Genomic DNA, 16,818 nt, shown 5'->3' with positions numbered 1-16,818 from the left:
ATTCTAAATCCAGATCAATGCTCAGATCTTAAAAATCAAGCTTACAGTGTACAGCATCAAGACTGCATGATGGGAGAAATTACAAGGGGGAGAAGATAAAGAAGCAGCAAAAAGGGAGGACAGGAAGAGATATTATTTAACTTCTTTCTGTATGCTGTTCCTAAAGGCAATTATAGAGATACTACATGGAGTAATTTTAACTTTTGTTAAACTTTTTTTGTGTAGACCCTTCTACAGGACAACAAACACCTGAGAAATGTGTATCAGGTTTTGTAGTTACTACAGGTCAAATACATTACTAGGGTTTGCGTACAGTTCTAGTTATTTTTTGGGGGCAAAGAGGGTCTATATCTCTGATACTGTTTAGCTCCTTGACTACAGAAAAAGAACAGCCAGATGGGTTACGAAGCTAAAGGCTGCATAATATGGATAATAACATATCCATGGGTATACACATCTTCTAGTACCAGCTTGCCAGCTTGTTTTTGCCGTAGTCAAGAAAGGCCAGTTTTATGCATGGGAAGCCAACTTGGTTTGTGTCATCAAATGCAAACAAAGGGCTGTTATGCTCTGAACTTGCATCTATTGAACTGAAACCACTGACCAGTTTCATCAGATTGATGTTTTAACTTTTTTTCCCACACTTGTTCTTCATTCTCACTATTCTCCTTAAATCTGGTCTGAGAATAAAACTAGTGTTTGGTTTGTAATGATGCTGCCTAACATTTGCTCTTAATTCATGTAATGTAATTGGTTACGCAGAAGAAAATTGTTCAGTATGACAGCTGAACGGAGACTTCACAGGCTTTTGGATGAGGCTTTCCATAAAGCTTATATCTCATTAGACCTTACAGGTATAGATAATCCTTTGTTAGCATAGGGCTGTGGTAGCATGACTTCTTGCAGACTTGCTGTGTATGATCAAGTGTTAAGATACACACAGTACCATTAAAGAATTTGTAAGGAAGAGGTGCTTAATCTCTATGGTGTAATCTTAATGTGTAGTTATTGTTTATGCAGAAGACCAAATCATTTGGCATTTTAAGGTCTTTGAGACAGCATGGTTTACTGAAAGGAAATAAGCTGCTTCCTCACAGCTCAGAGTGAGGTTCCATTGTTGTCCTGTAGGCAGGCTTATTACCTGGTGCACAGGCCAGTTCAAGGTATTTCTATTCTTTTATTCTAGTTTGTGCAAAGTAGGGAGCTAAGCAGTAACCCACAAATGCCTAGCTCGCTGATTGTCAAAACTTGACGCTATTTGTACAGTTCAGGAAGCAAAGACATCAGCCTTCATTGGTTACAAGTTGCACGATTCCTTTATTACTTAGTACTCTGTTTCCCATTTGTCAAATAACTATCTTGCTTTTCATGTTAATTTGTTCACATGCTCAGTCTCAACTTCTTTTTGGGTCTGGGGGGTTTCTTGAGTTGGTGGTCAATGAGTCAACATCTCCCCCTGCCAGAGTTAACCTTTCCCCTAGTTGGTGCTTCTTGTGGTAAACTTGCAAACAGCTCATTCATCTTTTGGTGGTACTTTCCTGTTTAAACAAAGTGTATCAGGGTTTGTAGTTACTACAGGTCAAATACATTACTAGGGTTTGCGTACAGTTCTAGTTATTTTTTGGGGGCAAAGAGGGTCTATATCTCTGATACTGTTTAGCTCCTTGACTACAGAAAAAGAACAGCCAGATGGGTTATGAAGCTAAAGGCTGCATAATATGGATAATAACATATCCATGGGTATACACATCTTCTAGTACCAGCTTGCCAGCTTGTTTTTGCCGTAGTCAAGAAAGGCCTAAGCTGGTGCTTAGCAGGACACAGAAAAATGCTTATCTTGAATTAACTGTTAACAAATCATTTGTTCTGATTGTTAGAGGTTTGACTTCAAGACAATACATTTTATTTTATTAATTAATTATGAGATGTCACCGTTACTGCAGGTGACTGTGACTGTATAGGGAGGAGGTGCTTAGAGGCAAAGTGTAGGAGGAAATCAGGAATGTAGGGATTAATCAGGGAGTGAATTTTGAGAGTATGGAAGATGATACACTTTTCCAACAGAGGAAAAACAGTTGTCTGATGTAAATTGTTCTTTTGCTTCCCAGGTACGTGTAAAGTGAACTTTCCTGACCCAAACAAGCTTCATTACTTTCAGCTAACTGTAATCCCAGGTAATTATTTTTTTTTAAACATGTTGCTTTCATTTGTGTGTGTGGTGTTTAGGAAATGTAATTCCAAGCTTATGCTCAAGAATTTGATAAAACTTTCTAGTCAAAGAGACTGGCTGTAATTACAGTGATTATTTTATAGAGGCAATGGAGAAACAGGACTGGATTTTGAGAACTAGATTCTAATTAGAAGGCCATCAAAATTAAGCAGGTTTAGGAAATATTCAGTTCTTGTTTGCTCACTTTGAAAACATTTTTGGTTTTCCCTCAGCCAATTTCAAACCACCTTGTTTTATTTGCTGAGAAAAATCTTCTTGGACTAGCTCTAGAGAAGTTACTGTATTATAGCCCAGTTATGTTGCAGATGTATTACTTCCTACTGAATGCTTGATTTTGCAGGGATGAAAAGATAGGTAACGGATATAGCACTTCGGGGAAAACTTCAGATCTGTGCATTTCTGAAGATGCTTAACAAGTAGGAGTCTCTTTAAGTATGTGGAAATTAGAACTTTTATTATTGATACAACTTCAGTACACTGTGAAGCTTCTGCTGGCATGCTGTTCAATAAAAACATTTTCAGAATTTCATTTGCACCTGAGTTTCTTAATAGCCATCTGAAATTAAAGTTTGCTCATATAGCTGTCCCTTTTAGAATAGAAAGTTGTGTTTGTGTTTTATGAATGAATTTGCATGGAAGATTATTTAGACTTCACATGCACTTATTTTTGCTGTGTGTGTTGAGACTGCAGTACACTAAATTGTTTGAGTTGGATCATAGAATCAGGACAACTTGGGTTCGAAGGGACCTTAAAGATCACCCAGTTCCAACCCCCCTGCTGTGGTCAGGGACATCTTCCACCAGACCAGGTTGCTCAAAGCCCCATCCCACCTGGCCTTGAACACTTCCAGGGATGGGGCGATCTCGTTTGGGCAGCCTGTTCCAGTGTCTCACCACCCTCACAGTAAAAATTTTCTACCTAATATCTATTCTAAATCTGCCCTTTTCCAGCTTGAAACCATTCCGCCTTGTCCTGTTCCCCATGCCCTTGTAAGAAGGCCCTCTTCAGCTTTCTTTTGTAGGCCCCCTCATCTTGTAGGATGTGCTGGGATTGGTATCTCCCTGCCATTAGTTCCTGTACATGCACATTTTCTGTAGATGGTTGTTGACCACAGAATTTGGATGCAGTATGGCAGTCATCCTGATGTTGCACCTATAGAATTTTTTTTTTTTAAACCTGTTTACGCTTAACGGCGTGGTGGAGTGGTTTCTGATAATCCAGTCTCTGGCAGTCAAACGGGCACTAGATGTCACTGTTGCTGCTTATTAGCCAAAGTCAATTAGCACTTCCTCGGCAGTAGAAATCTTGGGTGGTCTTTGTTAACATGTCCATTCATGTGATTCCTTTTTGTGATGGAAAAATGAGTAAGACTGCCCTAGTCAGTGTAATCAAAAATAAATAAGTGCTATTATAGAACTTCAGACATCTCATTCTGTGTAGATGTGTTCATGTTTACTTGGTGCGTGTTAGTCTCCTTGCGCCAACTGTCCTTCAGTTTATATGATACTGCTTTATTTCAGAAATGAGTTAACTTTACAAGATCATCTGTGTGTGTTGAGTTAAGGTTGTCCTGAATGTGAAGCAGTAACAGCTGCTTCATGCTAATTCTAAGGTACCTAGATACATAGTAATTTTTTTCTGTTAAGAGCTGTGCAGCAAGATGTTGCAGTCGGAAGAGAGTTGTTGAATGCAGAGCATGGGTTTTGTGCTAACTTTGTTGCTGAAATGATCTTGGGGATGAGATGATCTTAATTAACATTTTGTTACCCTAAATATAGCTGCACAGCTGAAGTCTCTGCAGTTGTAGTCTGACGGAAGTAAACATCTATTTTCAGCTGTGCATAATTCAGGTACAGAATCTTGTGATCAGCTACAGCTTAGCACAGCTCTCTAAAGGCAGAATGTAACACATACCAAGAAAATCTTCGTAGCTTCTTGATTCCCTTAATTACTGTTTTTTCCTTTATAGAGTATGCTGAATCTTAGCTGCCTCTTTGCTAACACAGAGAAAACTAAGTGGTTGTCACAGAATTTTTCTGGCTCAATTGGGCCACAATCTTTGCTTGAGGCAACTATTTTTGTGGTGTCTGAAGAATGCTGTGTGAATCTTGACAGTGCGGTGGAAAAGCCAGTTTTCCTCCTCCTGCCTGGAACTGTCTCTCGCATTCAGGAGCTGAGTTCTAGAAATCCTGCTTGTACATCTGGCTTTTAAGGGAGTCCTTTGCAAGTAACTCTGTAGCTTTTCAATTGTGGAACTGGAGCTAGGCTCAGCGCAGCTGCGGGTGCCAGTGAATATCTAATGCAGCCTTGCAGTTCTCACTGTTAGAACATGTGTAGTAAATGTAAGCCAGGGTTGGTAGTCTGCACAGCAAAGAGGTTCTTGATGACTCGCTTCTTAAGGTTCTCAGTTTGCTTATATGCAGTTACAGAGATTGCATCCTTCTATGACAGTTGGGTAAAGGGGTGCTAATTATTTTATATTCGTATTTTATGTTTAAATTCCCTTATATTCTGCTTAACATTAGAGCTTGAATTCTGTAACTGCATATTACAAGGAATCTTACACCAGAGTGCAGTGAAGATACTGACTGAATATGTTTTTTAACACTAGAAATGCCTTTTTGTGGTCAGCATTCTAGCCTTATGTTATTGGCAAAGTCTGCTCTTGGGTGCTTTGTTTTATGCAGTTATTTTGAATGTGGCTGGTTTTGAAAGGACAGTGAAAGAAGCTTCTTTAGGTTCTCACAAAAAGACTAATTTGAATAAGAAAAACTTTAGCACCAAGCAGAAATACTTTCAGCTCCCTTGTTCTGCATTTCTCATAATAACCTTTCTTAGTCAGTATTTAACATCACAAAATTATCCTGGTGACAGTGAGTTTTTAACTTAAAAATGACTTTATAGAAAATTTTGATGAGGGTGACTGCTTATTTCACATAATTAAAGAAATTCAGATTCCTTTGTTATAACTTTCTGCAGCACACTATGAGTGGATGTATAGTAGCACATGCTAGAAAATGAGTGAGACTTAGATTTTACTGCCACAATGGATAAACTGTCTGTGCCTGAGGCAGATATTTCTGGCTTTCTCTGCTGTCTGAAGCTTCTTTTTCCTTTTGTCATCTGAAACAATTGTTCTGTCATTGAAAAATACCCTTATGCCATCACTTGTCTCTGTTCTTATTTTGGTACCAGTATCATATTTGATTAAAAGCTAGGAAAAATAAGGGAATAGATGCTTATAACACAGAGTCCTGCCTGCTGCGCTGATGTTTGGAGCACAAAGTTAGAAGCTGAGTTTAAGACGTGGTTATGCCCTGGAAAAAAAATATAGGTGAGTTTAGGTAGCTTAAACGTGAACAAAACTAGAGGAATAATTATAGTTAATGCAGTTTTTCCTGCAGTTGCCAGACAGTTGAGTAGTTCAGAGTTAGTGTGGTTAGAGTCCCATTCTTCAGGGAATTAATAAAGAGCCTGTTCTCAGTCTTGCATACTATAAAATGACAAATGTCAGTGAACATGGCTGAGTGTTTCAGCTCTCCTGATTCAAGGAGCTACTATCAAAAGCAAATCCTTTGTGGCTTTTCCTTATTATCTTGCATTTTCTTTTAAAGTGATAAAATAATTTGGTTTAGTATTTTCACAGCACTTTCAGCCATCAAAACATCTTACAAAAGCAAACTAAGGTTAGAATCTGGTTGTTGATAAACTACAGGCTGAAGTGGGAGGGATGCTTGCTCTGTTAATACAGCTTGAAGACAAATTTAAGTAGTAGGGGGAAAATGAGCTCAGATGCATTCCCTTTCTGCAAAAGTCTCGCCAGTGGCCAACTTAAGTTATGTGCTAAAGATATTTTATTTGACAGTTTTATTTATAGCACTTTTCTCGCTATTAACTCTGCCAGAGCTTTAGTTTTTCCCACAGCTGTTACATGCCTAAAAAACTGAGGGTTGCTGTCCCAGACTGTATGGGTGTTGTGAGGCACAGGGAAGGAAACTACCATGCGGGAGAATCTATTTGCTTGCTTGAGATGCCATAAGGTGACTTAATCATGAAGGCTTATTCTGTTAATGCATTGCAAGATTTCTGGCTGGCTCCTGAGGCCCTCCAGAGATGTGAATTTTTAATATATATTTGAGTGATCGGTAACAAATAGCATGTTTTACTGTTGCTTTAGTGAAAAAATTTACAAACTTACAGGGAGAATTGTAAAAAAGGTGGGGAGGAGAGATGCTGTACTCTTCCAGTTTGATAAATTATAGAATGGTTTGCGTTGGGACACCTTAAAGATCATCTAGCTCCAATCCCCCTGCCATGGCCAGGGACACCTTCCGCCAGACCAGGTTGCTCAAAGTCCTCCCCAACCTGGCCTTGAATCCTTCCAGGGATGGGGCATCCACAGCTTTTCCTGACAGCCTGTTACATTGTCTCACCACCCTCACAGTAAACAATTTCTTCCTAATATCCGGTATGTCCTCACTTACTTTGTAACAGAACCAGCAACCTACCCAGGGTATTTTTTGATTAGTGCTACATGGATTGATGCCAAGATAAAGCTGAAGCATAAAATGAGTAGTAATGCATTAGTAAAGCTGACAGTAATGAATATTGAATTATCTTTGAGGGAAACTTCGTCACCTAAGTATGTGGAAGTAATGTGCAGTGTGAGGCACAATGTGTAAAGTGCTCTAAGTCTTCCAGAGATTTGTCAACCTTACATAGAACACAGTAAAACAAATAAAACTGAATTAATACATGAAGTAGCTCTTACAGCTTGTGGAGGTGTTAAGATGTGGTTAGAAAGTGCTAGAGCTAATCTAAAACACGTTTTTGCTGAGGAAAAGGGGTGTTCTTTCACTGTCTGGTCCTGCTGCTGTTTTTCTGCTGACACTGGTGATAATTTAACCATTCTGCATGCCAGTTAATCTTAGTAAACCTGCAGGAAGCTTTGCACTCTGTGGTGATGGTTGTATATGATGAGAGAGGCTCAGCTGGGCTTGTCCCCTCCAGCTGAACTTGCCATGTCTGATTTCATCCTGCACATGGACAGTAGTTTCTTCTACAGAAAGGAGACGACAGTTTCTTCCATGGCTGGGTGGAAGTGGAGCTAGGTCTGCGTGGTGGGGAAGAGCAGAGAAAATGAAGAACAACTGTTCAGCTTTTTTCCCCAGCCCATGCATCTCTTGAGCAATGTCAGAGTGATCTTGCTGTCTGGGCTTGGAGTCAAGGACCTACTTAAACGTTCCTGTGTGCTGCAGAGGCTGTGGGCCTGGTGTTTTCAGTGTGCAGAGATGTGGAGTGTGGCTTTTCTCTTGCTGCTTGACTGGCAGGAATTGGACAGTCTTTTGGCAAGCTCTCCTCCCTTGGAGCCATTCTTGAATGTTTCTTTTGGACAATTGTGTTACAATGAGGATTCATTAAATCTGAGGATTTTCTTTGACATAAGACACATGTAGATACATCCATCAACAGGCGTCTATTTCACGTTAGCAGGAGTGGAGTATGAAAAGCTGCTGTGCAGTTTGCTCCAAGTCCACAAAATCAAGGAACTAGTGAAATTTTAGCCAAGGAAAATAACTTTCTGCTGCTGGACTTCCTGAACAGCCTTAACAGTGTTGGTGTTTCTCCTTTTATCTTGCTGTACCAGCAGTGGGCTTCTCCCTGTGCAAACACATGTGGGTGTTTCATGTGATTGCTTATATTGGAAAGTGATCGCTTGATAAGTGCTTGTGAGCCAGAGGGCAGTGGGGAGGCCTGTGGAAGGCTCTGAGTTACATGGTAACAAGCACTGAATTCCTCTATGATGTTGCTTGTTTGGTTTTGGTACAATCACTGAAAGATCTGAGATTACTTTGACTGTGGTTTAACAAGGAATGGCATTATACTTGGAAACAGTGAGGATTCCTGACACTTGGCTAAAAAGCTTTTATAATGTGTGAGATGGTAGATAAAGTGCAGTTAGCTGTGTCCTGTAGGGTAACTCAGTGGTGCTTCAGCTGTTTGAACTTGTGGAGGATATTGGACCATTTGCCTAATTGTTCCTTCCTCGAACAGTCAGAGTCCTATGAACAGTCGGAGTCCTACGTTGAGTGTTTTGACATTTCACAGGGAGCAGTTTCATCAGAGGGATATTGGAATAACTTAACTTTTACATCTCGTTCTTTAGAAATAGCTTGCTTTAGTGATTTTTATCTCAGTATATTTGGAAACAAAAGATAAATGCTTTTATTTTTTATTAAAAAAATCAGTCCATGTGCATTTACTTTCTGGTGAAGTGTAGTGTGCCTGAGAAGACTGCTTAATAAATCAAACAGTTCAGTATTGACTTGGAGTGGAAATGAAGAATGTGTTTGAAAAGTGTATGTTCTGGACAGGTTATTAAAGTGAGATTTGCAATGGCTAAGGCTTGCAGCTTTGCACTGCACAATTCAGAGTGGAGGCAGCTGTAAACATTACTGTGTGGGGTGGGGAAGACCAGCCATGTTCTCTTTTCATACTCTGTGCCTGTGCTGCTTGTGTGCTGAACCTGTCCATAGTCTACCCAGACTCTTGGGATGAGCTGGACTGTGAGATACTTCCTAGCAACTCTTGCTCTGTTTTGCAGGCACAGGTCTTAGAGTGGCACGCTGGGCATAGTGTACAGTTGAGTCTTGTCTTTGGCAGCATCAGCTTTTACTGGCTCACTTCCCTCTACAGCTGAGGGTTGGTTTTATTTAACAGGGTGATACCCTCTTTTTCAGTAAGTCAGTGAAGGGATGCAAAGAGGAGAAAGGTGGGAGCTGGCTACTTTCTTGTGATTATGGCAATTACAGTGTGGAAGCTACAGGCTTGCGCTGACAGTGGTGAGATTGTAGCATGGGCTGAAACCTGATTAAGCATATGTGGGGCGTTGGTGTGTAGGAGGTCTAGAAGACAGCATCCTGAAAGAGGATTTTGGTGACCTGTAGTAGAGGAGCTAGTGTGGTTTGGAACAAGCTAGATAATAAGAAAACTCCTGTTAATTTTCCTGTAAACTATAGATTGCTTCACAGAACTTACCTTTACGATGTTGATTTTAAAAAATATTAAAAAAAAAACCTGTTGGGCAATGATAACCAGCCTTTCTGACCTTCAAGCCTTCACTGTGGCTGTACTGTGTAATATAGAGAGTTAAAGTACTTGAGGTAGTTTGAGCCTGAGTATTCTGTGGGTGTCCCAAACCCCCAGTGTGGGCTGGGTACCTGTCTCTCTTCCGTAATGACAAAACTCAATAATGGCAATGCCAGACAGACATATTTCAGATCATTTGCAAGCATTTCAACTTCCAAGCACAACCATCTCAAGAGTTGCAGGCTGACCATTATCCTATTACATTATCTCTGGTTAAATGCAACTAGATATTTTCAGATTTTACACTTTAAAATTTAGTCATTGTATTGAGTCTGAAATTGGCAGAGAGGCAGTTGGATTTTCCTAACTGATTTATCATCCTAAGATAGTGTACCACAATAAAAGAGCAAGTTAACTCTTTTATTGTATGTTGTCTGAAGCATGCTATTGCATGCCATTATTCATACTACTCACCATATGTGATTGCTAACACAAGTCTGGGAAGATGTGCTAAATCCCAGAGCAGGATTTAGAATGCATTAGCAAATGAAGTGTGTATCCAGCAGATTCCAAGGGTCGGTGTTGTGGTACAGCATGTCATATGGCTGATGTGTGGCAGAAGTTTCTTCATATAGACAGGAGAAGTTCATTCAAAGGTTCCTCTAGCTTGGTATTGCCTGGTACTCTGATCAGAAAGGCGGGTTTTCCAGGACCAATCTGGGATTGTTTACTCTTCCAACATAAAATTTCTGCTGTAAATGTTTTAGGAGTGGAAGACAACGCTATGTTCACAGGATCGTTGGACTACGTGGCAGCTGGTGTTAAGGTTAACAGTGTTAAGGCTAGTGACTGGGTTATGTATTTGACAATAACCCTGTGCTGTTATTTCAATCTTTGTAATGACAGATATTTTGTATTATATGATGTCTGGTTTTTTTTCTTATTTCCTATTTTCCTTGTGTTTTCTTTTCTAGATGAGGGCTATTACCAAGGTGGAAAGTTTCAGTTTGAAATTGAAGTTCCTGATGCCTACAATATGGTGGTGAGTATTTGTCATTAATAATTGCCTTTTTAGATTTAATTTCCAGGTAATAGGACTTAAGAGGGAACTTGTCATTAAGAAAGAGTCTTCTGTCTGTTACTAAAATACCATGGGTTTATATAAAACTCTTGGTTGCCTTGAGTTTTTGGAGGTCATCTGAACTCATGCTCAGAGTTGGGGTAATAAAAGTTGGATTTGGTTGCTCGAGGCCTGGGCCAGCTGGCATTTTGAAATTTAAGATGGACATTCCACTGCCTCTCTGGGCCTCTGTTCCAATGTTAATTTCCTTTGTTATGTATCTTTTTCCTGTATCAGGTCAGAATTTCCCATTTTGCAGCTTGTCTGTGGCCTCTTGCATTATTGTTGTGCACCTCTAAGAAAAGCCTGACTCAATTTCCTCTATAACCTCCTATTAGGTTAGTTTTAGACAGCATTAGGGTCTCCACCTTCAGCCTTCTGTTCTCTAGGCTGAATGAATCAAGGGCCCTCAAGTCTCTTTGTACTACACGTGCTCTGGTCTCATCACTATCTTTGTCTGCTAGGCTCACTCCACTTTGTCAGCGTATCTGCTACTGGGAGTTCAAATTGGGACACAATAATTCTGGATGCAATGTCATGAGTCCCAGGGAATGGGACCAATAATTTCTTTGGCTGTTCTTTTGCAGTCCAGTGTTTGCAACCAAACAGCCATGAGGCTTTTATTGACTCTGTGATACTTTAAAGAAAAAAAAAAGTTTTCTCAACTGTCTGGCAGAAGCCTCTTGGAAGCACAGATGAGTCAGACCTGAGAGTCTCCCTTCTGGCTGAGATTCCATTCTTATCTGCTCTCTTGTGTTAATTATTCTTGAGAACTGCACTTAATGATTATTCTCACAGAGAATTATATATTTAAGAGAAAGAATGAAGTAGGTGAACAGAAAAGAAAATTTTTTTTCTTTGGGGCCTTCAGACTGGTGTTTATAGTTCTGATACTGGTCTTAGGTACTTAATCCCTTTTGAGATCATGCAGCAGAGGGCATTGGAAAGCACAGATAATGGTGGCAAGTGGTTTCCTTTAGCGCACTCTGCCAGTTCTACTGGTTGTCTCCCAGGCTGTTTTTAAAGTATCTTTAAAAAAAATAACAGTTTCAATGGTTATTAAGCAGATGGCTTTTCAGAGGACCTACAAATGATTGCAGTATCTTATTGCAGATAAATAGAAATCTCCAGACAGCTTGGCCTTTTCAAAGCATGAGAAATATTGTACTTTACTAAAATTGCAGAGCCTTGCAAAAGAGATACAATTACAATAAAAATAACTGCAGACATTGTTTTCAGAGCTTAGCTGTCAAAAGAACAAGATTGACTCCAAAAGTGGAAAACAATTGGGGCGCATGTCTGGTTCTCAAAAATTATGCCTGCCATTCTGTGTCCTGATAGTTTGATATGTAAGGAAAATAGACTTATTCAAGCAATTGACTTGCAATATTTGCATTTAGGTATATTAATTGCAAGAAGAAGGAAGCTTCATTTGCTTTTACTTTGAACGGGTTTGAGAATTTCACTTGCTTTTAACTTTTTTTTTCCTATTCTTTTGCTTTCTGTATTCTTAGTTTTGGAGTTCAGACTTCTTTCAGAGAGGCTGAAGAATGTATGGGGGAGGATGCTAGAGAGATGTTTCCAGGAAGACCTTTGGCTCATGTTCAGATGCACCAAGCCTATATTCAGCATTATATATATTTATATATGTGGTAGTTGCAGTCACAGCATTGTTTATATACAAATATGAAAGAAATGCAGTGGTCTAGAATGTAGTAGCTTGAATTCCCAGACTGAGCTCAGAGGATGGCACGTTAACACTGCTAATAGGCTAATAGAGTAGAAAGTTTGTTGGATTTGCGTTCCAGAAGATGCCTTCACAAGTTTCCTAATATTCCTTTATTTATAGTCTATAAGTACCTGGGAGACTCACCGTATCTTACAAAATGTGCATGCTTGCAGAGGACTAGCATTTCTGAAACAGCTTTGAATTTTCTCCCTCCTTTTTTTGATAGTTATGCTCTCCTTTCATAGTAATAGTCATCAAGGATATTGCTTGAGCTGTTTGGTTTTTTTTTTAAGAGTTTAGGATCCTAGGTGTCTTTATACCTATAAATTCTTTTAGTACGTGTAGGTGTTTTAGGTACTATTTGCAGTTGTATAGTTTTGGTTGTGTGTTTCTTTTTCCATTCCCCTTAACCTCACGAAAGAATTTCATGCTGTAATACAGGCCACCCTTACCTAGCTTGTGTGTGGTTATACACACACTGTACATACAAAGGTGGTCATTTAAGGTTGACTACATCCTTGTTCTAAATTGAATAATTCTGTGCCATCACATACCTGAGAAACATGGCCTTCAGTAGGGGGAAACTCTGTCATGATCTCTGTCTAGTTTTTTAGTTACCTTCAATAATAGCAGTTTAACCACTGGCAATGTTGTGCACAGGGGAACATACACAATGTATATATATATTATATATATAAAATACACTCAACTTCAATTTCTTAAATTTTGTATTTAAGGTGTTCACCTGAACAACAACTGCAGGAAAGTATGTGATGTGTGAACAGGAGCTGAATGTTATTTTTGATTTGTTTTTTAAAATATGGTTTTGATTGCTATAATTAAAAAATCTTATGGTTTGTTACGGCTCCCTGATTAGCACTGGCAGAAAATCTACAGCAAATATTAATTAGGTATTTTTAAATTCTGAGCACCTCTTATTCAATACAAAAGTAAAAAGTTTGCTTTTGTGCAATTTAGAAAACATGCATTAAGTTGATTATGGTCAGATTATTAGTGACGATGTGTATGTTCACAAATACTGTGAAAATTGTGCTGAGGCCATGGTTTTGCTTTCTGCCAGGCAGCACAAGACTGAAACAAGTGATGGCAGTATTTTTAATAGAGCTCTTCAGACCTGCCAGTGTTCTTTCAGCCCATAAGTAAGGTTGGGATATAGCACATCTGAATCAGGCTCCTTGCAGTAGTGCTGAATGTCTTTATGTTGGGACTAGAAATACTGGATGAGACGGGCAAGTCATTGTAGCCCTGCTTCGGAGCCTGCATCCACGTTCTAGCTAATCTTTTTAGCTTGCAAAAAAAAAGAACATCTGGGTTTTTTAAAGCTATAAAATGCATAATTTATAGTATAGTTTCTGTAATGGCATCCTTTAATTTCTGTAGCATGCCGGTCCAAAATCTTTTGTTTGCTGCTTCTCTGGGGAGGAGTTCTTTTTTCACCCTTTGTTCCTCATAAGCGAGCATTCAGCATCTGCACTGGGAAAAGAAGCAGACGTGTAGAATGGTGGCGTAGTGGAAAAGTAAGAATATATAATTAAAGAGGAAAAACTTGGAAGATTGCGTTGTGGACTGCAGCCATGGCATACAGCTCTGCCAGAGGGCAAATCGTAGGAGCCTGATTTTGAAAGTAGTGGCATGTGAATATGGAGAAGTAATGTATCCTCATGCTTTAGGTGTGACTGACTAGGATGTATGCTGATGTTTGGTACCTGGGCTATAAACTTCCTTGGTGCAAAGGTTCAAGAGCCTAAAATGTGGGAGGGATGCTTTGGAGCAAGCGCTGCTGTGAAGTGCTGCCTCTTGCTTGTGAACAGAGCACACAGCTAGTTAGGGCTTAACCTGTCTCTGTACCATTGAGCTGCTGTACTGACCACTAGAAATGTTCATTATGGTTATCTTGTCAGGCAATAAAAATATTATAAGGGTTCAACTGTATCCATAATTAATAACTATATTGAGAATTAACCATATTTATTATACAGAATTATTAACATGTATATGTACTATTAATAACTACCCATATTTAAGCTGATGAGGTTGATCACTTTAGAAGCATCTGAGCTTGAGAACTGGAAAGGGTTCCTATTTTTAATTGGCTATTGGAGGCACAAGGGTGGTTCAGGTAGACTTGCTACAGTGCTAGCAGTAATTTGTGTCCCCCCGCTCCTGCAGGCTGATGGGCTGTGTTTTGCCCCACACTTCACAGAAAAGCTGGAGAGAGGTAACAGAGCTCACCACAGGCTTTTCCTAAAGCAACGTGTTTCCCAAGGAGGGGAGCTCTTCCAAGTGCTGCAGTTGTACATTGTCATGTTGGTTAGTTCAATGATTATGTTTTTATTGTTGCTGATTTAATACTGTAATTGAGCAAGTATTGATGTTGATTGTGCTGAACCAAACAGTGAAGTGAGATGGACCTGATGGTGCCTGTGGGCTTTAAGTGATCTTTCTCCTACACTGCTGCTCTGCAAAGGCAATACCCAAGAAGTTGTGTGCCTCAGTAGTCTTTTTGAGTTAGTTCAGTTCATATGCTAATGAGCACTAGACTGCTCTTGGCGTTATGTTTTAATATTTGCTCTCTACTAGTATTCTCAATTAAATTTTCTTTCTGCCTGGTTAAAGCAGATCGAGGATCTTTATCTTTCTTTACCCTTTTTAGTGTTAGTATGAAATTACTACAAAGAACTCTTCACATTAAAAGTTATTGCTCACTCTTTAAACTCCCGTATTGGAAATGGGACAGAATGAGGAGTTCTGTTCATCCTTTTTCTGTGGTGTCCAAGTGAACAGTCAGGTGATGCTTCCTGCAGCCTTAATGACTGAGGCAGAGTTGATCACATTCCCAAGGATGCAGGCATATAAAGATGGTCCTGTATGGAAAGGCCTCTGCTTTCCAGGGACAGTTGGAGTGAAAAACATCCTGAAAGGAGGACTTAATTACATGCCCCAAAAATGTTTTCCAAAAGGTATGTCTCAGATCTTCAGATCTCTTCCTTCTATATGACTGATTCAGACTGGCTACTTTTTTTGGAGCCTTTGGAAAACCTGGCACATGTCTGCAGAATCCTCTGCTCAGATCCAAAGTCTTTCACACCCGAGGCTTTCTTGATTTTTTTTTTTTTTAATAGCACTGTTTTAGGTGGAACCAGTAGGCTTTGTCTTTTCATCTTTTCTAGACTCAGTGTAGTTCTGAGTACAAGAAGAAAAAAAATCTCACCCTGAGAGGCCTCTTTTTCCCCTAAATTTGGAGCTGATCTGTGTGGAAAGATAATACCCTAACTTTTCTCACGATAGTGATACTTAGTTTTTTTAGGGTATTAATAGTCTTTTGAAGATCAACACTTAATTTTACCTGTTGTGAATTGCTTTAAAAAGTTTCAGATTTTTTTTTTCTCAATTCATCTGTAAAGTTAACTGCAAAGTACTAAGAGAAATGCCAGCCTCTACTAGTATATGAGGGCTTCCTTCTGTCCCAGGCAGGGATTGTGGGATATCCTGCTCCACAGTTCAAAACCCTTCATATTTCATCATATCTGGGAGGAAGAAGGCTGATTCCTGTTTGCATATCCATACATGCATGAAACTGCCCTTAATACAATGTGTACTTTCCAAATGTACTGCTCTTTATGTCATTGAGGTGTACAGCATGAAGGAACGGCTTCTCTAACAGTGCAGTGTGCTATTTAGCAGAGAGCGTGTGGAATGTTCTGTGGTGGTGGGATAGTGTCAGAACAGAAAGCAATTGGTATTGATACAAATGTTGCAGAGGGATCATGAGAAGAAAGCTGGAGCTGGGTTAGTTAATTCCATACTGTCTTTTCAAACTACCATGCCATTAGAAATGTTAAAATCTGTTGGTAAGCCTGTCACTTTGGCATTTTAAAGTATGATATTTGTTCGGGAACAGGCTGCACATTCATGAGCTTTTGTTTAAAGCAAATAGAAGTTTGTTAGTGTTTGTGCTTACAAAACCTGCTGGGAATGTTTCTGCCCATACAGACATCAGAGGAAGCTGTGAAACAACAAGTAAAACATTTAATACTGTACACAGCAAATTACTTTAGCACCAAGTGCTGCTGCCTGACCTCTGTGTCCACAGCATCTGTTCCCCAAGCACTGCTTTTTCAGTTGACCAGCTGCCCAGAAATAGAGGTCGGTGAGAAATGGGAGCAAATGTTTTAAAATATTACTACTACTACTAATATCCAGTGAATGAGAGTTTAATTTTTTAAGAAATAAGCAAACTCCCTTCTTTTCTGCCCCGGGGTGCAGCTGATGAAATAATGGGTGCTACAAGACTAGGGGACCTGGTGCTTTAAGGAATGGAACCTGATAGATAGTACAGCTCTGGTTTAGTGTTCACATAAAATTGAACTGTCTGCCACCACAAGCCAGATTTGTTGGCAGCTCCCATGTTTCTGACATATCATGTTGTCAGAGTAGGCAGTCTTGGGGACTCTCCAGTTTAACATGAGGTGCCTTAGGCAGTGGTCAAAAGCCAGGAATTTAACAGTAGAACCACTAATCTTACACTTTTTTCTGGCCAATGTGTTAGTTGTGCAAACAGCAAAGAATTAAAAGGGATTTGGTTCCTGAAGGATCAGATATCACAATTAAGAGGCTTCCATCTACTA

General features: G+C 39.5%; 1 protein-coding gene across 13 annotated transcripts in view; it reads left to right on the top strand.

Moving 5' to 3' along the window:
• UBE2F (ubiquitin conjugating enzyme E2 F (putative)) overlaps nt 1-16,818 on the top strand; it is a 90,596-nt gene that overhangs the window by 17,888 nt on the left and 55,890 nt on the right. For 12 of the 13 annotated variants that reach the window (XR_003557445.2, XM_027796701.2, XM_055811934.1 and 9 more), the window contains 2 exons: nt 2,109-2,174; nt 10,295-10,362. Coding sequence is in view for 12 of the 13 variants with exons in the window: in XM_027796701.2 (XP_027652502.1) it covers nt 2,109-2,174; nt 10,295-10,362 (134 nt within the window). In the remaining variant the exon portion in view is untranslated. The remainder of the gene's footprint in view (nt 1-2,108; nt 2,175-10,294; nt 10,363-16,818) is intronic. The other variant, XM_055811935.1, reaches the window with a different exon arrangement.

The sequence above is a fragment of the Falco peregrinus genome, chromosome 8 (genome assembly GCF_023634155.1).
Source record: "Falco peregrinus isolate bFalPer1 chromosome 8, bFalPer1.pri, whole genome shotgun sequence".
In the NCBI taxonomy this organism is placed as follows: Eukaryota; Metazoa; Chordata; class Aves; order Falconiformes; family Falconidae; genus Falco; species Falco peregrinus.
The sequence above is the reverse complement of the archived record's forward strand: the minus strand, read 5'-3'. Positions and strand labels throughout refer to the sequence as shown.